Source organism: Leuresthes tenuis, unplaced genomic scaffold (genome assembly GCF_036924035.1).
Source record: "Leuresthes tenuis unplaced genomic scaffold, fLeuTen1.0.hap1 SCAF_17, whole genome shotgun sequence".
NCBI lineage: Eukaryota > Metazoa > Chordata > Actinopteri > Atheriniformes > Atherinopsidae > Leuresthes > Leuresthes tenuis.
This window is the reverse complement of record NW_027325371.1, coordinates 17,413,345-17,438,387: the sequence shown is the minus strand read 5'-3', so window position 1 is coordinate 17,438,387 and position 25,043 is coordinate 17,413,345. Positions and strand designations below refer to the sequence as shown.

At 39.6% G+C, this 25,043-nt stretch overlaps 1 protein-coding gene across 2 annotated transcripts in view; it reads right to left on the bottom strand.

The window, feature by feature from the left end:
• Positions 1-1,595: 1,595 nt before the first annotated feature.
• Positions 1,596-25,043, bottom strand: part of prkcbb (protein kinase C, beta b) — a 91,728-nt gene continuing 68,280 nt past the window's right edge. Inside the window, exons 16-17 of one of the 2 annotated variants that reach the window (XM_072368146.1) lie at positions 23,510-23,650; positions 1,596-4,990 (exon numbers count right to left, since the gene is read on the bottom strand). In XM_072368146.1, the coding sequence (XP_072224247.1) occupies positions 4,835-4,990; positions 23,510-23,650 (297 nt within the window). In that variant the 3' untranslated portion in view covers positions 1,596-4,834. Of the gene's footprint in view, positions 4,991-14,509; positions 20,171-23,509; positions 23,651-25,043 lie in introns of those variants that run through there. The other variant, XM_072368145.1, reaches the window with a different exon arrangement.

The window sequence follows — 25,043 nt, the reverse complement described above, 5'->3', positions numbered from 1 at the left end:
CCTGTGGTTGTTTTATACAAATGATCGAATTTGATACATGGACATGTTGGAGATCCTTGACAGGCTTGGAGACATTTCTCTATTTGTGATCAGATTTTAATTATTCAATTTCTACTATTCTTTTGAAAATGTGTTTTCACAGTCACATTGTAGGCACCTACCTTCATAACACCAACCAGGACATGTTAATACTAAGATCTCGTTCAAGGTTAGAGCATGAATGAGTATTTTCAGGTCTTCAGGAGGTGAATGCAAATCTGAGTAATGACCTCTAATGTGTGAAATGCATTTTTTCGTGTGTAATTGGATGAAAAACAGTGAGACTGTCTGATCAACGGAGAGGTAAAGTCACATGTTCGATGGTGTGAAAGTGTGTCTAATATGTCTGCCTAATGGAAACGTCTGTGGGGCTGCATGAGAAGGGGAGAGATAATAACGGAGAGGGCAAGAATGGGAGATAGTGTGAAATAAATCCAATAAGCTCCTCTGTCATGCTGGTCTCTTGAGCATTTTTAAGATGCAATGAATGAAATCTATAAGAGATTCTTTTGCTTTTCCTTCTCTCTCTCCAGTGTGCTGCAGCGCCCTGCTGTCGTTTACTTCAACCTCCATCTTCCCATCATCCTTTTCCCAAACAAGCAAAAGCAGCTGGCTTATTTTCTTAGTTAATTAACCACAGAAACATAGACAGGATAGATGCTCTTAAGTTGCATGTGCATATATATTTGCAGTATATGCCTGCATGTACTGTAAATGTGCGTCTTGGCTATATTTTGAAAATGTCATTTTCTACGTTAGAAAATAATGCATTATTACAATTCTGTATATACTTTCACGTGTAACAAATGTCAATTAAACTGTCAGGCTTTGTGATTTTGCCAAGACAACAAGTACAGCAGTTCAATGGCAACCCACGGTGTTCCTATAGGTTGTTCTCCATATCCTGTTTTTTCCTTGTGATCTAAAATAACATGACAGTATCGGGAATGAAAAAAAAAATACAGACATATATCCTTTAAAAACTGTCAAATATCATCTCTGGATCATGGTTGTGTGGAAGTTTCAGATGTACTGGCTGTCAAAAAGCACCACCATTTTTCTTTTCCTGCTGATAATCTTAGTGAGTCATATAGATTCTTAGCCAGGGGAACGTATGCAAACCTGTTGAGCTGTAATAAACCATCTAATGCCCCGTGTCTCTGCCACATGACACAACGACAGTTTGTAAGGAATGTGCAGGTTGCGTAAATACTACATTAAATGCCTAAACTTGTTTTTGTCCAGTGAGCTATTGCAAAGATCTGTACCTTATAAACAAATTCTTTCAGTGACATGAATCTTTAATGAGTATTTATGCTAACTTTCTGCAGGGTTTGTAACAAGCTAAAACAAGCTAGCTGAAAATGCTAAAAAAAGTAACTGACTGTTGTCATGTGTTTACAACAAGCGAGTATGCATCCATTACTGAAGCTTGTCATCAGAGGCTTTCTTTCTTGTAGAACAATAATTAAAATTAGCCACATGAAAAGAAAATTTTAGGATGAAAATGGGAAGCAGTGTTGATTTTTTTTCAAACATTATTTATTATTTTACAGTCAAAAACTACACAGTACAGATTTCCTTATAGTGAACTATCTCACAAAACACATTCTTACTGTTCTCTTGCAATGTTTTTACAGTCTCTGAAAACTGAAATTTAATCTAAACCATTAAATGTTGTTTAACATGTAAGCCCAACTCAAATCAAAGCAGAGGAAAAATGAAAAGGCAGCCATCAAATTAGTAATAATGTCAAATTTAGCATCAGGTAGCGTTGGCAAGGCCACAGATGGAGAGGGAAAACAGAAAGGCAAAGCGTAACAATAAGGGTCAAATCAAAACCAAGAGAAGAGAAGAGGACAAATCAGGGAAAAAAGCATGAACCAAGAAAAAAAAGCCTATTGAGAGGGATAAAGGTCAAAAGAAAGGAAAATTAGGAAAGACAATGAGGAAGCTGAGAGGGTGATGGAAAAGAGAAGGAGAGAGAAAGGTCAGAACAAAAAATAAAATGACAGATTGAAAGGCGTGATCAAAGAAAAAGGTTAAAAAGAAAGAGAGCGGAGAAGATACAGGATGGAGGAGACTTTTAGGCCAACACCATCCAGCTGCAGAAGTTGAGTGGTAGAGCATTAAAATTGGTATTCTGATTGTTTCCTATTGCACTCATACATATAATTTGTTATAACTAAACACATCAGTTTCTCTGCAAATATACACAACCATGGAGATGGAAGACTCGTACCCCTATGCACTCGAAAGGAATTTATATATGTACAAATAAAGCAGAACATGGTCCTTTTATTATATTTATTAATTAAGTAGTATATCATAACTATGCAATGTAAATCATGTCTATTAATATCTAATAAAGTAATTATTGTACACCAGTCCAACACTTAATATAGAATAAATCCATATAACATGGAACAAGATATGCGAGAACAAGATTATCACATGCATGCATAGTATAATTCCTTATAATCCTGAAGTGTGATTTTTAACACGAAACAGAACTATGTACTGGCTGATGATTATGTGTTACTGTGGATGTGCATCGGTTCATGTTATCTTTCTTAAATAATTTCTCCGAAGTCAGGTGACACATAGGCTATCTTTGTCAAAGAAGATACATCTCATATTAGAGTTAAAGAAAAAAGTACGCTTTAATCAATCATCCAGTACTTAACATATTCTAGTTGCAGGCATGCACATCTACGCACTCATTCATTAACTCAGTCATACAAACAGATAGGCAGCTGCAGAGTGCTGTTGAGTGCTCCAGGGTCTGCAGTTCTCAGCAGGAGAAGATTAATATCAGGCGATATCTACACCCTTTAGCAGAGCATCATACAGCTGTACGCTTGAGAAAGGCCAATACTCAACTTTGGCTCTTCATCTTTTCCATCGTACAACATCTAAGCCAAACAACTGCAGAGTAAAATTTCCCAAAGGCGAAAGACTTAGGAAGGGTTTTGAGTATATACATATATGTACAGTACAGACATGTGCTTTCTGTAAGGTAAACACGAGGGTACTGTTAGTGCTGATTTAAGAAGGGGGGGGGGAATCTAAGCCTGTGCGATGGACCTTCAGTATATGTCTTGTGTGCCTCCAGGAGTGAACATTTCACAGTCATTGTCCGCCATGTTACGCTTCACCTAATAATTCCAACCTTCAGTCATGGATCAGTCTGTATGGCTGTGTGTTCAAGTGTGTGTGTGTGTGTAAGTACACCGATGTTATGGTCAGTCCAATGTGTTTTGAAGCTACAAGCCAGATTTCATGAATTTCAGCTGAATTTGAAATAATTGGCTTTAGTCAGTTGAGCTTCACATACTTGCACACACATGAACGCATGCAGGCACACGCATACACACTGGTATGTTCTTGCATACAGTATATCAGAACAATTGGCAGCACACGCACATATGTATGGACACAAATTCAGCTCCAATGTACACATCCTTGAATAGACTGATGGAAAGAGATGAAAAATAAAGAATTGAGAACAGCAGCAATGTTGCTCTTATTGCGGTTTGTCCAATTGACCCATTTGGGGGTTGTCAAAGCAGCTCACCGTTGCCTGTGTGTGCCTGTGTCTGAGTGTGCTGCATGTATGCAAGCTCCTCTGCCGACTGCCGCATTGCCAACCCTGTGACACCACGTCGCACTAGGCTCCCACTGAGGCCTTTGTTGGGAGCACAGATTAGAGCAGAAAACAGAAAGTTAAAGAGTAAATGAAGAGAGGTATAACTTTGGGACATGGTTGGGAAAAAGACAAAGGCAAGAGCCAAATTCAGGGGGGGAAAAAACAAGGAGAAAGGCGGATATAAATCTTTGTAAGGCAGTGAAGTTTGCTCATTAGACATATTTCTGTTACGGTCAGTGTGAGATCCTCAGTCCCAGTAATTGATTCCACAGTGCAACTCTTGACAGCATACAGGCTTGTTGAAACACATACTAATAATACAGACACATAAGTCTTTGCTGTTTGTGATGAGCATCCAGGTGACCCAAGGCCTCCACACTGCTGATACTACTTAATGCAGATGTGGATGCAGGTATCTTCAGGTAGTTGTACAGTTTTACTCCTATACATTTTTTTTTACAAAGACATTGAAATATATAAAACTTTACACAGCAACGGTAACATCATGACATACCAGTTGTATCGTAAAAACACTTACTAATCTCAGACATTGTGCTTCGAAGCTCTTAGTCCCATTTGGCTACAAATGGTCAGGGGACGACTGAGTACCAGGAAAATCACAGTCCAGTGACAGAGACTGTTGTTTTATCCATTGAGAGTTATTTATGTGGAATAACACAAGAGAAAATATCATAACACTGTGCTTAAGAATACTAAAATTGCTTAAGAGACCATTTGTAGGATTTGAACAGACTAATACCTGAAACATAGAAGCAAACCAAATTCAGTTGTTGTAACAAACAATGCATGAAATTCAGATTTTAAAAGTTGACAGTAAAGTGTGACTGGTCAGTTTTGTTTTTTTCAAATATTCCCCATAAATCTATCATATCACACTTGCTTTTGCCCTGCACACAGAAGGTAAGCTCACACACCCTGAAAGTTTCTGACTGAAAACTTCAAATGATTTGGTTTGCAGTTTTTTACTGTACCTCGTGTTTGCTTAAGTATTAAACAAGCTAAAAGGAATGCAAACATTCACTGAACACACACAACATAGCTGTAATTTTAGTGCTCTTGTTAGTCTCTATGTCAGTTCAGAAACCTTCTATTCAAATCAGTCCATCTGTCCAGTCCAGCGGTGTGTTAAATTGCAGGAGCCACATATTCAGGGTTGGTGTAGGAGAAGCCGAGGAACTCGTCTTGGTCCAAGTTCATGATGACAAGCTTGTCTGTCGGTGTCAAGTCAACTGCCATTTTAGTGAACTCCTTGTCAAAGTTACAGGTGTCCCGGCGGTTTTTCTGCAAGGGGAGTTTAGATATTGTGAAGGGGGAAGGAATGAATGGAAGGAGGGGAAGATAAGAAATTATTGGAGGAGAGCAGGAGGAATTGTGGAGAAGAAAAAGCAGTGCTGTCAAACACCTTATACAAGGATTTTTCACACAGTATTAAAATGTATTATTTGACGATGCAGAATGCTACATGCAGCCAACAGACCCTCAGCATATTAAGTGAGCAGATGTCCTTTTTTTCAGGAGTTTCTTCTGTTATTTCCCTTTACTCATCGTCTCAAAATCCAATCTTCTCAGATAGGTCTCACCAGCCAAAGTCATGTTTTACTTTATCTTTAAACCACAAAAAACTGTTTATTTTGTACTGCTCAACTATGAGCACAGTGGGCATACTACCACCTGAAAAGAAAAGCTGCAGCTTGGACAGGATAAGATATGGAGCGATTCTTTAGGAGAAAACCCCCTCAAAAAAAAAAAAAAAATCTTTTGTCAGAGTTTCAAGACTTACAAAAATCACTATGGCTTTGCTTGTCTTCTTTGCTCCTTGTACTATTTGGGTTTGCACAGAAAGTAACAGGAACAAACGCAGCATCTTCTTTTTGTGCAGGATCCATTTGCATCACAAATCAACACAGAGAATCCTCTCTAGTTTTTCAATGTGTCAGGTGAATTTAGTAAAATCATGTATTTCCTCGCCGTTCTCCAATACGGATTCATGTTGTGAAGTGATGTATTCTAAGTCAAACATCATCCTTTCTGAACCCCTAAATAGCTACTTTAGAGCACCTGAACCTAATCAAGAACTCATGATGCAGAAATCTTTAAAATATTGGGTGAAAAGTAAACTAAAAACAAAATTAAAGTAAGAAATTCTGAAACTGAAAGGTCTGAAATTCATGCCTCATGATTCAAAGTAAATATAAAGCGACAAAAACATGATGAGAAAGCATTAGGAGCAACAAATGGAAACATCTTTTCATCATAAGACAAATTGTGAAAAAAAATTCAACAAATATGTTAAGGAGTGAAGGAGAAGTAGAAGAGTCAGTAAAGAGAGAGGCATGAGAGAAAGGCGCAGAGCAACATAGAGTTAATCAGGAAGAGCAGGGAGAGCAACTTGAGAGACTGGAGTAAAGGAAACTGACTTAGCGTGGGAGGTGAGGGATGCCTGTGTGTGTAGTAAAGGCGTTCCTCTGGGGCAGGAAATTGTCACTGTACAGCTTGGCTCAGGTTGTGTATAGAGGATAGAAAGGAGTGAACAGGCTGCTCAAGATGGAGCAGTACATGAGGGAATGGGGGAAGGGCACAACATCTTAGACGCCTTAAAAGTGAGATGTTGCCTTTTAAATCGCACACACGTACACATTTACTAACAGTGCCATATTCTCCCAACTATAGATTATTGAAGGCCCACCTGCTACTGTGTATACGTTCATGGAACTGAAGCTGAAAATCAAACAAAAAGAAAGGTGGAATTCACATCCAAACTCTCTGCTTCTCTCCAAAGAGAAGCGGTGGAGAGAAGCAGAGAGTTTCAGAGCCAGGATATCAGGTTAAAGCTGCATTTCTACTGCAGGAAACTTTTCTAGAAACCAAAGTCTTTTAAGGTGGCCTTTACTCGGCTCTATCCATTTTGACTGCAGGAAATGGGGGCTAGAAAGGGCCCCGATAGGGAGATAGACTACTCTGAAAAATTGTGGCGGGGGTTGCAGGGCTAAACATTTTTGATTGGTTGAGTATTTCCGGTTTTACCTTTCTGTCTCAGAATTTGTTAATTTAAGTTGTACCACAGGAATAGTTGTTTGTGAACACAACATTCAAACTCAGACGTTCATTTTAGGAGCTCCACATTAACTGAGGAGACGGAGCTCAGTAGCAGCATGTCCAATACAATGTACAATAGCATGTCCACCTAAATTTTTGTTCACTTTGGCAATGCTCTAAGGCACAAATAAAAACATCCCAAACCCAATAAAAGCATGTTATATGGACAGATTTTGAGTTAATAAAGCAGAACTGGACTTCCTTGTTTGAAGGCTGCTGGTCTGCAGGCAAAGTGCCACCGTCGAGACCATGGAAACCGAAGAGGCGACACTGTGTAATAACATAGATGTGATTTACTGTAGAGCAATAAAACACTCATCGCCACCTTTCATCTGCTATTCAGGAGATATCTAAATCACTCTCTTGTTCATTCATTCATTGTACCATATATCACAGATGCTCGCTGGTTACACTATAGGGAGATTTTGGACACTCAAAGTGTTGATTGATATTTTATCATATTTTGTTATGTTTTAAAAAAATCCTAAAGAGGACTCAACTATTATTATAAAAAAAAAACAAACAACAACAACATATAATACGCCACAATAACAAAGAAAAAAAAACTTCAATAAAATAAAGGGCCTTTTTGTTCGTACTCTGTACTTTGTAACCTGTGGTCTTTGAGATGTCAATATAACTTGACTTGAGTCCACCTGTGCCCAAAGTGTACAGCAGCCCTAAAAAAACACCAACAACACAGGAGTGGCTTCAGGAAATGTTTGGCCTTAAAAAAATGGTGGAAACTTCCAAAGGAAAGGTGTGTCAAGCTTGTATGATGCTTCCCAAAAGGAGCTGAAGCTGCTATTGGTAAATGGCATATTTCAGTCAAATAAGTCTGTTTTGCTTTGTCACTGAGGAAAGGTAACTGTAGACTGACGAGACAGAAAACTTCAGCTAAGCAAGAAGCAATGTGGCTAATGTCAGCCCTTCACCGCTACCCTTTATAAAACCAGCCGTATGATTTTATTACTGATTTTTAAGAGCCTTTTTGGTTTCCATTGAAAAAAGAAGAGTTGTGTTTGAATGTATTGCCAGGAAGAAATGAAAGATTCTTACTGGTTACAACATACAGTAATATCCAAAAAAACATTAGAAAGTCAGAGGTGCAATAAAGATAGCTCAAAAGAGGGAGAGGATGAAATAGAATAAAAGCTGACCACATAAATCTTCACATCACAAAGAAAGCAGCGGTCACAGAGAAAATCTAACAAGGGGCAATGTTCACATCCACAAGTATTTAGTGTTAAAAGACATGAAGGGATACCAGCAGTTTACCAAAAACATCCACATCCATAAAAGCCAAGAGTCTGCACAACGAGGAGGACAGAGAGGGACAGGAGAGCTTTGAACAGCAAGGCAATGTTGCATCTCCTACCTTAATCTGCCAACTTCCCAAAGGCCTAAGAGATGCTTTCTTCATCCGCTGGAATACAGCTGGCCCAGATCCACCTCACATCCCTGGCCATGATATCCGCAGGAGTGCCTCCTCTCAGGAGCTGGCACTCCAGGCCACAGCAACACTCATACGGAAGTGGTATAACTTACATAACATTCCATATAAAATATAAGGAGTGACTTTTGAAACTTTAGATTTGATTTCAGAAAACCCCTCCAACCTATAGCTGACACACTGCCGTGCAGTGAAACATCATTAAAAATCCACCGAACTTCATTCAAAACTTCAGTGGCGTTTACAAATCCTCCGAAGGTACTAATTATATCGGTCCGAGTTTTAAAGTGAACCACAAGATGTCTAAAATGTTTTCTTAAAAATGGTGTTGTGAGGGCTCAGGTTGAGGCGGATGAGAGTTAGGTTAGGTCCCATAGCTGCATGAGCCAATGATGTACCTCAGAAGGTAGTAGTTGGACCTTAAAATTCTACCACTGTTGGATCGCTGTTAAAGGCACAACCTGGGAAAATGCAACGTAAAGGTTTTTTTTTTTATCCAATCAAGACTGACCAAAGAAACATTTTCCACTTATTCTGTTGCTGCCTGTTGCAGTGGTGTAAAATACAACTGGTTCAACTGAAATGGTCATATAGGTTATTTGTTTACGCCCTTCATACGAGTCAAAGCAGCATCCTCTATGGTATCGCCCCTACAGGAGGCAAAAAGGACACAAGCGTTTCCTCATAAACAACTGCTGTCTTTCTCAAGTCCTTAGTTTAAGAAGCCCCCGTAATAAAGATGGAAGGGGGACAGATGGAGCAGTTAAGTGCAGCACTTTCAGCGTTTCTACTAAAGTGAGTTGCTTTGGCCTCTAACAGTAAAGGAGCATTGTGGGGTTATGTTACTTTTAAAAGTCACTTGTTACAATAAAGGATTACAGGCACTAAAAAGAAACTTGTTACTGTGTTAGCAAAGCAACTTTTCCACTGCCAGAAACATCCCTTTGCAACTCACCTAGTATGTTATACTAGATATTGTCCAGAGGATAATGGCAAACCTTAGAAGGTAGCAGCTGCTCCACCATGTAACCAGCTGCTATTTGAACGATGGTTTCAGAGAATACAAAAAAGCTGGCTATTGCCGTTCCAGAGCTTTAGGACCTATATCTTCTCCCCCCTAGGCCTCACCACCAGTGTTGTGGAGCTGAACTTAGTTTTAACATGCTTCTGTTTAAGAGCAAAGCTCTATGTAGCTGATAGACAAAGAACTGGAGTTACAGGAATCCGTCCACCTCATGAAAGCTGTGCTCTCTGCCATCTTGCCAGCTGTGCCCTTTCACAAAATGGTAGGATTGGATACCTTCCACGAGCCCACAGCTAGCTTCTGAGAAGTAAGAGCAAAAGCAGTGTGAAAGAAAAAAAATCTGAGAACACATAACAAAATATGTGGCATTTTGAGAACTCTGAGGGTTGGGTCTTTTATTCTAAGTTTTTCAAACTCAATATTATGTACACACAAACATCAACTCAAACTAACGTTATGCGAGACAGCCCTTCTCTTGGGAAACTTTCAAACAAAACTTCCCAACCTCAAAGCGTTTATTCTCCAAACTAAACAACCAATGAAATCAGACATGCTTGCAGAGAAACATCTGCACACACCAGGCTGTTTTTTTATGTGTCCAGCTATGTAAACATATAATGCAGTATTTATCATGCACTGCTTCTGCACGTTAGCTTAGTGTTTGTTAACTAAATGACATGCGGTGTCATTCACCTGAGTTTATATTTACCTGATTTTTAGACCATCTAAGGACCAGAGGATTTCTTTTAAAAACCATGTCCTGATATTCGAAACCTTAAGATGAAGGAAAGAGGGCCAACTTTTTTTCACATGACTGATCCTTCCCATTTTTCTTCTTTAGAGGTTACACTGAGTATTCAGTCCAATCTAGCTGGCTAATTCACATCTCTCTGACATAGGACCATAATATTTACATGTACACCCGACTGGACACTCAAATCTGCATACTGACATGTATATATTTGTGTTGATGTTTCCAAAAGCCTGCAAAGGGACCCATGATCAGCGTAGTTATTCATCAGGCATGCACACACACAAATATACAGCTGCCAGCCATGTAAGCCAGATCATAACGTGTCCTATTTCAGCACGCTTCAGTTGTAGTTAATGCTGCGAGGCACAGAGACATTGAGAAAAAAAAGACGCAGTATATGACAGGCGGTGAGATAAATATCAGTGGCCCTTGGTGTAGATGCACAGATAGAGAGCTCAGAATGAATAAATGCATTAGGGCAAAGACATACAATTAGTTTTCTCATCACTGTGTTCCAGAGCCAGTTGCTTTAATGGAGAAACATGACTCCCGGTCTTTGCCTCTTTACACCTCCCTTCTCTCTCCTCCTCACCCTCTCTTCTCCTCTCCTCTTTTTTCCTCCCTACCTCTCTCGCCTCCGCCTCCCTTCCTCTCTCTCGACCCATCTCCTTTCAGTAAGGGGGGGATTAGCGGGAGACGAGCAGCTGAGGATGCGGGGCGAGTACGAGGCACTGAGGAAAGGGGAGGTGAGGAGGAGAGGAGGGTGAATGAAAGGCGGTATCGTATGTTGACCTGTTTTGGGCTGATAAGCTCAGGCTGCTTTGTGCTGAAGCCACTGGCTTTAATTTGGGGGCCGCAACATTTGGAATTAATTATCACACACACTCCAGCAGTGCTGCGGCTTACTGTGTACGCTGGCTATTACATCCACTTCAGTACAAACTTTATACAGCTTATGTGCTGGAACTTACTATTACAGAGGGGTCTGAATTACTTTATAATAAATTTGCATAAAATACAGCTGCACTACAATGTTAATATACAGTTAACAAAAAGGGGTGTAGGATATTTGCTCTGTTCAAGAGATTGGCTAAAGCAACAGGAAGACATTATTCCTCAATACTGAAACAAACACTAAAACAAACAGTAATATATACATAGAAATTGACTTAAATTGACTTTCACTCCTATATCTTACCGATTCAGCTCTTCCATTGTTTCAGTAAAAAAGCTTTAAGCCATTGATTAGGCAGTTTGTAAACCCTTTTGTCAAAGTGGAGAGTTTGCAGTACCATTCGCAGGCACGCCAGTTTGTAGAACAGTAAATAAAAACATCAGCTGCCCTCAGTTCAGTTTGCGGTCTCTGCCAAACTGTTACATCCAGTTCAGGCCTAAGCCATACAGGCAGCCCATCAATTTTAAAGCTACCAGATAATGGTTGTTTTTCTACGGAGAACAAGTTTACATCGGTAGATAAAATTTCATTACGTGGCTGCTAAATCCTAAGACAAGGGTGTGAAACAAACCGGTCAGTTTTTATAATGTGGTCAGGTGTTTTTCTGACTTTGAGGGGTCAAACAACATAAAGAAACAACTTAGTCAATGTCTGCGTTTTCATGGATCCCAAAGTAAAACAAGAAATATTCTGTTGTGTGGCCACTGGATGCTAATGTGTGGCAATTAGATATTAGACATCATCATCATCATCACCATCATCATTGGTAATGTGTGAGAATAAAAAATAATGAAGTTGTGACAAAAACTTAGTGTTTTGTGGGATCGTTATAACTGAATCGTGGTAGGTGACGTGAGGCCCAGACATACAGAATCTGCTCTATTGTAGGCTACTTCCAAAAATGTGCAACAACCATGTACCACATGATTAATTACAATGATGAAGCTTGAATAAATTTGATTCTTTTTCAATGTGGAACAGCACATTTTAAAGAGCAGAATTAATTATCTTTAACCAAGCATGACACTAAGTTTAAACACAAGAGATCACAGGATATCATTAAATCCAAGATTCCAATTAAATTATGCGAAGTCAAATGCATCATTGTTTTATGCATTATAATATCCTGATGGTACAAAGCTGACTCTGTGTTTTGAGAAGCCTAAAATCAGATTCTGTATGTTGTGGTCATTACAGAGTTCTGTCCAAAGTTTAGTTGTCATGCTGCCACAGAACACTAACTAACTCTTGACCTTGAGTTAATTATGTTGTTTCGCTTTCACAACCAACCCGAAGCCACACAATAATATCTCATTTCCACACCATATTATCTCATGGGCACATAGTAAAGTTTTTTCTGCTGATGTCACCGGACGGCCTTCGTAGGATTGTGTGGCTTTCACGGTCTTTGAACGGACAGTCACACTCACATGTGATCTGAGAACAGAAAGACGTAATGTGTTAATTGATAGGCTGCATCCGTGCTACGAGGAGGGTTTCATTAGCTTTGGAGGAGCTGCTTCCCATTGTTTTCAGTGTTTATGCAAACCAAGCCCACTGCTGCCTCCAGCTTCATGTTTAATTCACAGATACCAGAGTGGAATTGATCTTCTTCTCTGACTCTCAGCAAGAACATGCGTGGCATTTCCCGAAATGTCAAACCATTAACCTAAACGGGAATCATTTATCATTTCAGAAGAAGAAAAATATTATTTCCGTTTATGCAGAGGAGACCAAATAATTAAAAAAAACAACATTCATAACTCCAAAGATTGCAGATTAATCCAATGGACTTTCATGCAGTGCTACTGCATCAATGTGCTTGTATAAATCAGGTTAGCTGCATGGGCCGAAAATTGTTAGATAGAGGTGATATATCCAGAGCTGATGTTGAGATCCAAATTTTGGATTTGATGCCACCAACTCTATTGACAGTGGCAACAAAAGACTGGAAAAGTTAAAAATATACAACACATTATGTGTATTGACAAGAGGTCATCAACATGGTTGGGTAACAAGAGGAACATCCCAGGCAGAAAAAAATGTTATTTCATCACCTGCAGTACATACTAGTATGACAGCATTCTGAGAATCTAAAGAAATCTCTGTACATAAGTGACAAAAAAATGAAAACTGGTACTACTGAGTGGGTATGTCCTTCAGGCCATCAGGCTGCACTGCATTTATATTTTGTGGAGAACACTGCGTGAGCTCAGAAACACTCGGAAATGACTCGGTGAAAATCACTGCTGCTGAAGCCAGAAATTGAGGTGAAAACCCTGCCATACAGAGAAAAGAAGAAACAGAACCAGAGATGCTGCCACCTTCCCTGGACTTCAGCTCATTTAGGATGTATGGAGGTGCAGTGCAAAAGTATTCTTACATATTCTGTTGTTCTATATGACAAAGTAGCTGAACTTCAAGCAATGATGGGAAAACATGAATGAGGTTTGTTTAGAGTACCTTACTTTTCCTGAACCAACTGGTCAGACACACTGTATTTGTTCCAAAAAACATGCTAAAGCTAGTAAAAATACAAACATCTTAGCCAGATGTTTCATTAGCATTTTTCTGTTGGATGTTGGACATGTTCTTGTGAAATATTTTTTTAATTCTACCAAATTCTAAACCAAACCACAAGCTTTATTCACCAGTTAACCGAACTAGCATGTTTTTTTTTCCCTCTTTACACTGATGGATGTTGAACCTCACTTGCTTTCACCGCCTCTATGAACACGGCAGAAGCATTTCCTTGCGAATAACTGATGCTCTGTAGATTAAGTTTCCTCATTACATTTGTGCAATGGCTCAGTCGCAACCACTGCATCTAATTTGTGTCCGTACTTGTTAACACTGTAATGTGCAGGGGGTAGTAAATGGTGCAAGATACAGTTATTAAAAGTAAGTGTGCAGCCAGTCAGAGCAGCAGCTTGTACAGTGGATTGCGAGCAGCTTTAGAGGCGGTGAGAAGCGGCTGAGTGGCTCAGCAGGGTTGTGTGTATGTAGGCTGCGTTCTGCATGTTATTTCCTTGAAGTCATCAGACCTACGCTCTCCCATCATGGAAAGGCTCTTATGATAAGTGGCAGCCATGAAATATGCACAGCCTGTGCAAGCTGCCTGCTTCGCTTCACGGAGCCTTGCTTCCTTGTCCCCTCCCTGCATCTTTTCTCCTCACCACTGTCCCTCTTCCTAATACCCATTTCTCCTCTTGCTACCCGTCAATCATTGTTGCTGCTTCTTCTTCAAAAATGATTCAGATTTATCCAGTTGCTCAGAAACCGCTGTCTGCCACCCTTCATCACTCTAATTCTTATATTCTTTACTTCTCACTCTATTTGTTCGTTCCCCCCCCTTTTTTCCCATTAAATTGGTTTGCTCTGCAAGAACAGCGACGGCGTATGTTTTTGTATGAGATTAATTCAGAGCAGGGAAATTGAGAAAGCAGCCACAGCCACTAAACATTTACTGGACAACAATAAAACTCACACAGTGAACACAAAGCATAATAAAAATCCCGTTGCACATCTTTTAAATGGTTTATTTAAGGAATGTAGGCTTTCCTAGGAATACCCCTCTTCGAAAAATTGACACAAAAAGAAAGAAATTTGGCACATGGAAAGCACAGTAAATAGCTTTTTTTTCCCCCTTCATAGGTATTTTCAGAACACAGAGCACAAAACAGTGGCTTGGATCTCACTTTTGAAGCACAACCGATACAGAAAACATGTTGAATGTATAGAAATCCTAACCAATAAAAGGCCAACAAAAGCTTGTTTTTTTCATGCAAAGTTTGTTTTTCTATCCTTCAGCAGGAAGGAATTGTAGGAACAAAAACACCAACCCCCCTACAGTCTTTCTCCTCCCCTCATTTGCAAAACCGGCCACATGTCTAATCATATGTATATATGTATCAACATTTGACACAGTATTATATTCACGTATGAGTATAAATTATATGTCTTTTTCTTTTTTTGCTGTTAGAATAGCAGGCTATAATTGAATAATTGACAATGGAGGAACAACACAAATAATGGACACAGATTTAGGTTTATATCGTCAGGGCATAAAAAAGCAATAGTAAAAGGCAGTAAAACTGCTCTTGTTACAGGACTCCCCATCAGTTAAAAGACTAAAGGACTCCAACATGACCAACCTTTTCAAGATTGTAATTACAGGTTAGTAATGAACTCATTCATAATGTCAACAAGTATCCTAAGCCGAAGCCAATGCCATATTTCATGATTTCATTGTGAGTGATCGTGATCTGTCCCAAAATATAACGGGTTCTTACTTGCTGATACTCCAACTCTCTATCAGCAGTTTCTTATTAATTCGGCTCAGTTCTTTACATGTTATCTTGTTTGCAAACTAATTAGGGAAACTCATTCCTGCCTTAATAGATGAATGACTTAATCTAAAACGGCTTGATATTTTCAAAAGACAAAATCCAAAATATCCAATTTGAGTGTATTACTGGCCCTCTTTCCAGTGAAAGTATTCACTGACAAAGCTACTGTAGGAAGACATGGAAATCAGTGCGTGGCTTTGAAGACTCAGCGAGTTGGATGGTCTTCATACATCAGGTTTCTGTTAACCTATCATCTGTGTCACTGGCCACTGTAAAAATTCCCTCTTATTGTACGGGACATTTTTTAAATAAAAACAAACGACATTTTTTCATCATATGTTGCGAATATTTCTCAGTAGCTCTCAGCCCATGTATGCCGAGGCCTCGTTCCACATCATGTGGCAGTAGTTGTCTTCTGCAGTGGATTTAGTTGTAAGTCATACCCACTTTTAAAGATAAGACGTCAGCTACAAAATTGTTGCGTCTTGCAGACAGTCGGCATAGATATATACACAACAGGAGAATATGTGCTTGTGTTTTAAGCCAGGACTACTTTCAATCATTTTTGCAGGCAGCATCAATCTGCTGCATGACAAGTGCAAATCACTATCCTCAGAAGCTCCCCATCTGAAGACGAATGCAGAGTTGAATGCTTTCATAAAGACTGTATGATGACAAGGTTGACTAATTTGGCAAGACCACGCTTTCAGATTAGTGTGAAATTTCTTTGTAAGAACTGCTGACATCACATAAGTTAAGCTACAGAAGTTTGTCAAAAGATGTTACATTACCAAGGAGCAAGTTGTTCGCATCCCTGTCCCTGACTGATGGTGACAGAACAACTTTTTTCTGGTGTGCCAGATAAGCTTTATCCAATTAAGTGAATTACTGTAGCTGCATGGTTGCGTTATTCCTACAGGTTTTCATGGGTAAAAGATGGTGGAACTGATCTAGAGCAGGCTTGTGGTAAACCTATGCAAACCCACAAGTCTACAAATCAGTTCTCAAAAAAAAAGAAGAAGAATCTGATGTGAAGGAGACCCAAGTACAGCCAGAGGTGCAATGTAAAGGTGACCTCCTAAGAAGAAATAAAGTCCTTCTAAATAAGTACTATTTTCTTAGTTCATCAACTTTTAGAGATAGCAAACATCCCTGGAATTAAAAATAAAAACATTTTACAGATGTGGCAAGTAGACAGAGGGAAACTACCAAGTACCAGATAAACTGACTTCATCTAACTGCTGACATACACCAGTGAACCAGAATGTTAATGTGTTCATTTCATTTTAATTGGTATCGAGATTAGTATTATGTTAACTGTGCGTAAAGTAGAGTCTACTCTCTGCTTGAGCTGAATAGACTTGCTATTAATAACCTCACTGTCTCAGCATGTATATCACTTACAGTTCTGGCCTACACCTCTGTTGGCAGAATTACAGCTACAGTAGGTAAGGAAAACTAAAAGATCTATGTGTCCACAGGAGGCCTCTAAAAAAATGCCAAGTGTGTTGAACCTAAAATAATAATAAAAAAATATAATATATAGGTTTTTAATATAGCTGCTCACTGCTTAAGATAGATTTTTTGCCATAGAAATCTCTTACCTTGCAGGGCTGCTAGTTGGATGAGAAGAAGTCCTGTCACGATAAGTACTTCTGTTTGGACGATGTATTGTATCATAAGATAAAACTGGGATTAATGGTGTTAATTCAATTTCCAGACCATTTTATGCCACAGATAGAAAATTATAATATTGAAACTAAGTACACCCGGTCAAAGAGCAATTTAGTTTAACTTATTTTGAATATTCAAACTCTGCAATGGGAATGTAAAATATATGTCAAAATATGACTAAATAAACTAAATGGTAATAAAACACTTAATGGCCTCAAGTACAGTGTCATCATTCTATTCGCTTCATCTGGCAAGCTGCCACACAGCACAGTTACATTCACAGTTGAGTCAAGCTATGATTACAGCTCAATTGTGTTATTTAACCAGCCTACCATCCTTGTTCCAGTACATATGCATGGGAGTGGAATAGAGTTAAGTATGTCTGACGCTTCGAAAAGGTTCAAGACATTTTTGCCACTTTCTCTGTGGGAGGTCATCCAACATGCAGGTACAGCTGAATTGACTGCACAGACGTTGTCTTTATGTTACCTGAATAGGGAAATTGTCCGATGACACCAAGGCTATAGAAATCAGGAATTTAGCAGAACGACAGTCTGGAGAAACTTTAAGCAATCATGAGTTTACGTGGGGCCTTATTGAGCTCATTTTCAGTCATAATCTGACAAAAGAAACAGAAAACTGGGTGGGTTATCATATACTGACACTTAACTGTGTTTATAACGACGTGCCAAAAAGAAAAAAGTTACTTTGGCACACGTGTGGAGCACCAAGACTTATGTAAGTCCAGTTAAGTGTATACCAACAACACTGTCTGGGTGTGTCAGTTTGGCTTTGACAATAATTCGCTTTTTTTCAACTGTCATGTAAACATGCTCACTGTTGCTGGGTTTGTATGGAGGACTTGCCTGAGCCCCAGCCACAGTAAAATCCAACACAGCATACAGCGGGACAAGAAATGTAAGCAATTCACATCGCAACAATTTTGCCTGTTCAGTCGGCCGAGATGCTGTATTCTCTTATGTATTCTCAGCCTCACTATAAAATGGTAAAAGGTACTTTTGTCCACATTTACAGAATGTCTTATGGCAATCCACGGTTGTAGATTTTGCGATGGCAACGTGTTCCTCAGGTGTTGTTTTGTGAAGAGCAGCGTCGAAAAGGGAATGGACTGTGGAAAAAGGCAAGCTGAACTCAAACTAAAAAATTAACACCTCCATCCGTTCCCTCCTAATTCCTTGTAAGCGTCTATGGCCAGATCAACAGTATCGAATGTCTACAATATCATGCAGAAAGACATGGAGCATCTATGTCATCACATACGTTTGCTCTGTATTTAGAGAAACAAGTGGGAAACAATTTTTGAGCTCATACTGGAAAACTGCAACTTTTAAAGGTTCTGCTGTGAGATAAGGTCGTCTCATTAAAAGGCCAAAGTAAAGTAAGTGAGGCTCATATGAAAGGAGCGCAGTCATGCGGACATTCGTCATACAAGCAAATGTAAACACAAGGCCAATCGAGGTACTGAGAAAGGCAGCGTGGACGCATAGGTACCAAAAAAAAATAAATTACAAATGAGCATTTTCATACACACATTTAAAACATACATGTGAACATGCACACACACGCTGTAAAATAATAAACAGGTATTGGAGTCATGCTTTTGTAACACACACAGAACTGCTCGTCTCCTGCATTGCTTATATACTTGAGAACAAAAATCAGATCAGAGTATAAGAAAGAATATTATCTACCTGAACTATTCAACTGAACTATTCAACCCTTGATAGACACTATATTTCCCAACAGCGTTGTAACATTATGAGCCGAGCGATGGACGGCGATCACATGTACTACAAAATGACATATTTGTGGCACAAATCTGATTGCATGATTAGGCTTATTGGTTAAAATGATACTCAATAAGATACCAAAATACAGCTGGGAGAAAGATTGAGATATATTCTTGATATAGAAACTCATGCATGTATGTAAAGCATTCCAGTTCTAGCTAAGATAAGGATAAACATACGGACACCATTATTAGTATACGCTCGTTAAAAAGCACACTTAAGTTACAGGCCGGACTAAAATGCGCTCAGATGAGTGAAAGAAAAGTTCAATCACAATTACCACCCAAATATGGGAGTCAGAACATGAAGTGCAAAAGCTATGTTACAAAGAAAGTCTTGGAGTTGTGTATCTGTGTGAGTTTTGTCTGTCACCAACTCTTGATATTCTGCAGTTAGATTGTGATTTTTTTTTGTCTACACAAACAGTTGTGTCAGTTATCTTCTCCTCAGTAATGCAAAGACAGTGCTCTAATTGGCTCAACACCCCCCCCCCCACACTCTTTAAATTCCCTAATTTATGAACACTGAAAGCTTCCAATTAATTTGTAATCCTCATTCGGATTGTCAACGGTACATTAAACACAAACTCTTTGTTCACACTGCAAGCAACACGAGCTGAAAATCACCCAAAATGCAAAAGAAGTCAAGATTCTAAGCTTGTGGCAAATCAGATTTCCACGCTTCTTGTCTCCCTACAAAATTATTCACTGTATCATGCATAACATACTACACTGGTTTAGAATAATAAGCTCTCTCTCTCTCTCTCTCAAAAAAAAAAATACTAAGACAGAGTCAGTGCTATATGGCGTTTTTTTTTTTTTTTACCTTTACTAAGCTCTAATGATAATTTGATAGTATATACTGTAAGCAAGAAAAAATATTTTAGAAGCACTTATCTCAACTTCGTCTTCATATTGTCAGAGTGCTACAGTACATGCAGTTTTTTTCCCTTAGATTGGGATCAACACATCATCCAAGTTGCAACAGTGTGAACAACAAATCTGTGCGCTAGGTTTCACATTTTTATAGCTGTGACAACACAAGTAATTCCCAGGATATATAAAGTGAATATGCTTGAGTATCTGTGTTTATTGTACAGCTCATTGGGTTGATGCTGGAGAAAAGATTGTGTATGTTGGCGTGTGTCCATGTGTCCGTGCAGGAGCTGAAATCAAGCCTGCTCGGTGGCAGTGGCGGCAACGCTTCCTGGGAACTCCGGGTTGATAAAGGAGAATCCCTGGAACTCGTCTTGGTCCAAGTTCTGAATCACTTCCTCATCAGGGGGGGTCAGCACCGGCGGGTGGCGTGTGAAAAAACGGTCAAAGTTCTCGGCCTCCCGTCCGCACTGTTAAGGAGGGCGGGAGAGGGATGGAGTACAGGAGGGAGGGGTGGATTGGGAAAGGGGGAGGAATGGGGATGGAAAGGAATGGATGGAGTTGGTGGGGGCAGGAGGAGAGGAAAACAAAAGAAGGGGAATGGCAGGTTGAACCGCGGTGTGAGATGACATCACTTGAAAATGATTTCAAATATTAGAACAAGTGCAAGTACTTTGGGTGTGCTTGATTTCATTCTCCATTAGCCAAAACTGTAACTTGGCAGGAGAGAATAAATGAAGCACACTTCAGGTATGCTTTCCTTCTTCAAATATCTGATGCATATTCAACTCAAGTTTCAAACATAAAAAGTCTCAAACATACTGTGGCAGTGCACTACATTGAGCCAGCAACCATGTAAGTGTAATACATGGATCCACAAGTTTTGTTTTTAAAGAGCATTTCTGCCAAAAGCATCCCAAAAAACAAAAGCTATTCTTTTTCTGCCGTAGCTTATTTAGATTTATTAAGACTTGAAATTAGTTAGGATTCTAAATAGTAATGAACAGGCTCAGAGCTATGAGATAATTATTATCGTAATAGTGGGTTAATTGTAGGTTAATTATATGCTGCAGCCGTGGAGACCTGTCGTTGTGTGATAGACCAAATCAGACAATCAGTTCATATGCAAAAGAGAACTGAGAAAAACTCGAAATCTCGTAATACGGTACCTTTGAAGTTTTGCGGTTTGCCACAAAGTTTCACTCATTTTCAAGATTAATCCTTATGCGATTGAGAAAGTTGACGTTTGGGCATCACAATCCAATGGAAGTCATGGACTTCATTAGCACTAATGAAGAAGTAGTGGATGATGTCAACTCGTCATAAAGACTCAACATTATGAATTGCACAATTCATATGAGGCAGAATATGTTTAATTGAGAAGCAATTTGGAGACAAAAAGTCACTGTCCATTTCAATGTTCCTAATTTCTTCCATCTGACCACTGCAGAAACAAAAATAGCTTAAATACCCCTGAGAGGTGCATCCTTCCAGTTCCATCAAACAAGTTATTAACTTGAAAACTTTATTTTCCTGACAAAGTGCCTCATGGGGAGTTTGGGCCGAGCTATTCCTTCCTATTTTTTTTTTCTTTTCAAACCTATCACTTCACTGAGCTTTAATTAACACAACAAGGATTGAGTATTCTCTGACAACGTCACCCAGGGGAAAACCGTAAACTCATTAAATCTCTGTAACTCGGAAAACCAAATGAAATTGAGCTAGACTGTTTAGACTTTGGGGAAATATGTTAAATGAGTTATGCACCAGGGTCAAATTGTGGATGCAACTAATTACGGTCTTAACCTGTTTGGGGGAAACCAGATGGGGGAGAATTTGCCACAAAAGGGAAATTATAGTTTATAAGCATCTGGATTGGAAATCAATTCAACAAAAGTAAAATTGAAAATAATAAATAACACCAGCTGTCTAACTGGGTTTGTTTTAGGTGGAATGCTCTTTTGACAAGAAAAAAAAAATAATGGTGTGTTCATTTTGGGGATAACTAAATGTTTTAAACCATAAAACAGATCCCAGATTCCCACTAGAATGGCTCACGTGCCTCTTTAAGAATTTGGCATAGATTTCAGTAAATGCCGCCCCACTTTGAGGACTTTTGTAGTGCACTCCAGGTCAGGTTTGATTTGAGACTGTGCTCAAGAGCATGCAAATAAACAGACACACACGAGAAAACCGTGAACACAGAGAGGACAAATAAAATGTGCAGATGAGAGGACAGATGGATGCAAGGCAGCAGTGAACAGACGGATGGATGACATATTTAGGAAGATGATAGAGAGACAGACTGACAATCGATAGCCGAGACAACAAATGAATGAAGATGGCCGCTCAGCGGTAACTGGAGATGAATTTTTTAGTCAAATGGCGTTTTAATTTTCTGGATGAATGGAAGAACCAGCCATTCAATCGCTCTCTTAGTTTATCTGTGGGTCATTTGCACATTCAAAAGTACATTCAACAGATTCTCCAAAGACATCCATTGCATATAAAATCAGCAGCAGACAATAATAAATAGTTAACTTCCTGTCAGCAAAATTGCATCTGACAGCATAAAAAAATTCCATCATAAATAACTCGTGATACAAAAATACAAGGGTTTGTGTTTTTAGTAACAAAGCAATGGAGGCCCTCCTCAAAGGCAAAGAAACAAACCCACTAATGAAATACCAACGTAAAGCATCAAAGGAACGTCTGGAGATTCTAAACCGACCTCTGCACATAAAAAAGGTAAACTTATTCTTATTCTCCAGAAGGGAGGACATGAAGAGAAAGAAGCAGAAAGAGAAAGGACAGATGCCTGAAAGACGAAAAGGTGTTCGAAAGACCAGATCAAACGGAAAGAAGACATCGAGGGAGACTGAGAGAAAGGCAGACAGATCAGACAACATATGCCAGCAGTTACATCAAGAGGTCTCTGCATAAAAACGCCTCAGAGTTGCAACAGCAAGGTCTTTATTGTGACCTCTACACTTATAAAGACACCCATACCCAAATGCATGCTTACACATTGTGGCTTTACTGATCAAGGACGCATACACACGCACACACATACATATAAAACCCCCGCAGGCAGTGAAAGCTGCATGAACAGCTCAACTTTGAAGAAACTGCTAAGCAGCAACGTGGCCCAAGGCTACATGAGCGTGCATACTTTTGTGTGTGTGTGTGTGTGTGTGCATATATAAGATGACATCACTCTGACTCTAGGTATGACCAAGCTCAAAAGTCCAGCCAAGAAAAACACAAACACGCAGTTGTTTTGATGACTTTTGTGTAAACTGTCAGGACATAAACCTCCTCAGAGGCTTGGTCTGAACTCGTTCTGACCCCAGTGAGGGGTCAAAATGCAGAGCGCAACTGCAAACGACAATTTTGTGAAGTCACAAACATACATTACAAACTGCCTAAATCTTTTTGCGTAGCCAAACCAAATTCATTGGCATCATCAACTCCGCCCTTATTGCTACACATTCTTCAGCATCGACATTGTCATGTCCGACTTACCTGCATGCGTTGTCCCGTACAGGGGAGGGGAAAGAGACAGAAGCATCACATTGACAGAGAAATGATGCGTCAAATAGAGACAGAAATACAAGAAGGAATAGAGGAAGCAAGAGTAAAAGAAGAGAAGAGGTCACCTTTGCATAGAACCCAAGCAGAGTTTTTACCAGGAATTTAGCCACTAACAGGAATTATACTCCAGCTCTGTACTCTGGTGGGTGAGCATTTTGCCCACGTGTCACTCGTGATTTGCACATCACTGTGTGTGATCTGTACATCAGACTTACAGCTCTGGGTTTGAAAGGCGGCTGCACCTCCTTGTTCTCCAGTTTCTCCCAGTCCATGTAGCGGAAGAAGCTGTGTTCTCTGATGTCTCTCTCCCCCTCTGGACCGCAGCCCAGTCGTTTCGCTGGATGCTTCGTCATCAGCTGGACAGACAGGGAGAGGAGAGAGGCTTGCTGTTTGTCACTCTTTTCTTCCATCATTCAAACCTCTGAAGAAAAGAGAGAGATCTCTGCTCGACATGGCAGCACTTATACTCTCATATGTTTATTGTTTGCTACAAACCGGGCCATCACTGGCTGCTTCTATTCTTTCCTACACTATTCCCCATTTCCTACCCTGGCGATCTGTGAAATATAATTCATCTGAAATTGTTACGGTTGTACAATAAAAAATGCTTGTCTAGCGGGTAGCGCCCGAGTTTGCTGTCCTGATTCTTCTAATGCAAATGCATGTTGTGTGTGTGAGCTCGTCTTCAGGAGCTGATGCTGCACGAACATTGTTAACACTTTGCCTGTGTTGCTGTCACACTGAATGAAGATGTACAATGCAATTCAGTGCACCAGAGCATCAGCCTGGTCCATTACATGTACAATGAAAACTGAACAGGAAGTGGGGAGCCAACGAGCTGGACCTCAAAGTATGAGTTATTTGTGTCGAAGTGGACAGTTTAAGGAGAGCGAAACTAAATAAATCAATACCCCTCAATGATAAGCAGAATATAATTCCTAGTGTAAATGACCAACATTCCTAAAAGTCATGCTGAAGGTGACATAAATATGTGCACATAATCTAATGCTAAAATACACAAAAGTTGTTGGAAAATAATTTTTTCCATTCCTAATATGTCTGAGTATGTATTACAGAATTGACAATAAAGCTGACTTTGACTTTGATTAGTCATCATAATGACATGGTCACACTCGAGGAAATATCACAGGATGAACAACATGAGCGGATTTCAAATTATGGGGATTATGAATGCCTGTATGGCATTTCATGGCAATGCATTCAAGAGGTGTTGAGATATTTCGATCAGGAGCCAGCGTGATGGACAGATTAACTCAGAGGCAACGGGCACTTCTATGAGCCATGCAGCTCGCGCTGTAAAAGTTTGACCAGCTGCTTAGTTATCTCCTTCACAGCAATAATGGTGAAGGAGACTGAAGCTCTTAGCCATTATCCATTCTTCAGAAAAGCTGTATCTGAGAACATGTCCTTTTCATTGTGCAAAACATTTAGAAGACATGGCACATATCAGGGTAGAACATGGAGAAAACAAGGACAAGGTAACACAGATAACACAGCAGGACAGGTACCGGTGGAGAAATGACCATAGTAGGGATTTTCTGGTGTGTATATGCAAATATGTTGTGATGGTGTGTCCATGACTCCAGTCAGCCATAAATAAAAGGGAAAGAAGAAAAAAAAAAGATGAAAGAATGAATGAATGAATCATGTGAAGACATGTCCACATCAGACATGGGACTTTGTGAAGACTTGATCTAGCCAAGATCAAGTCTCTAGTATCAAGTCTAG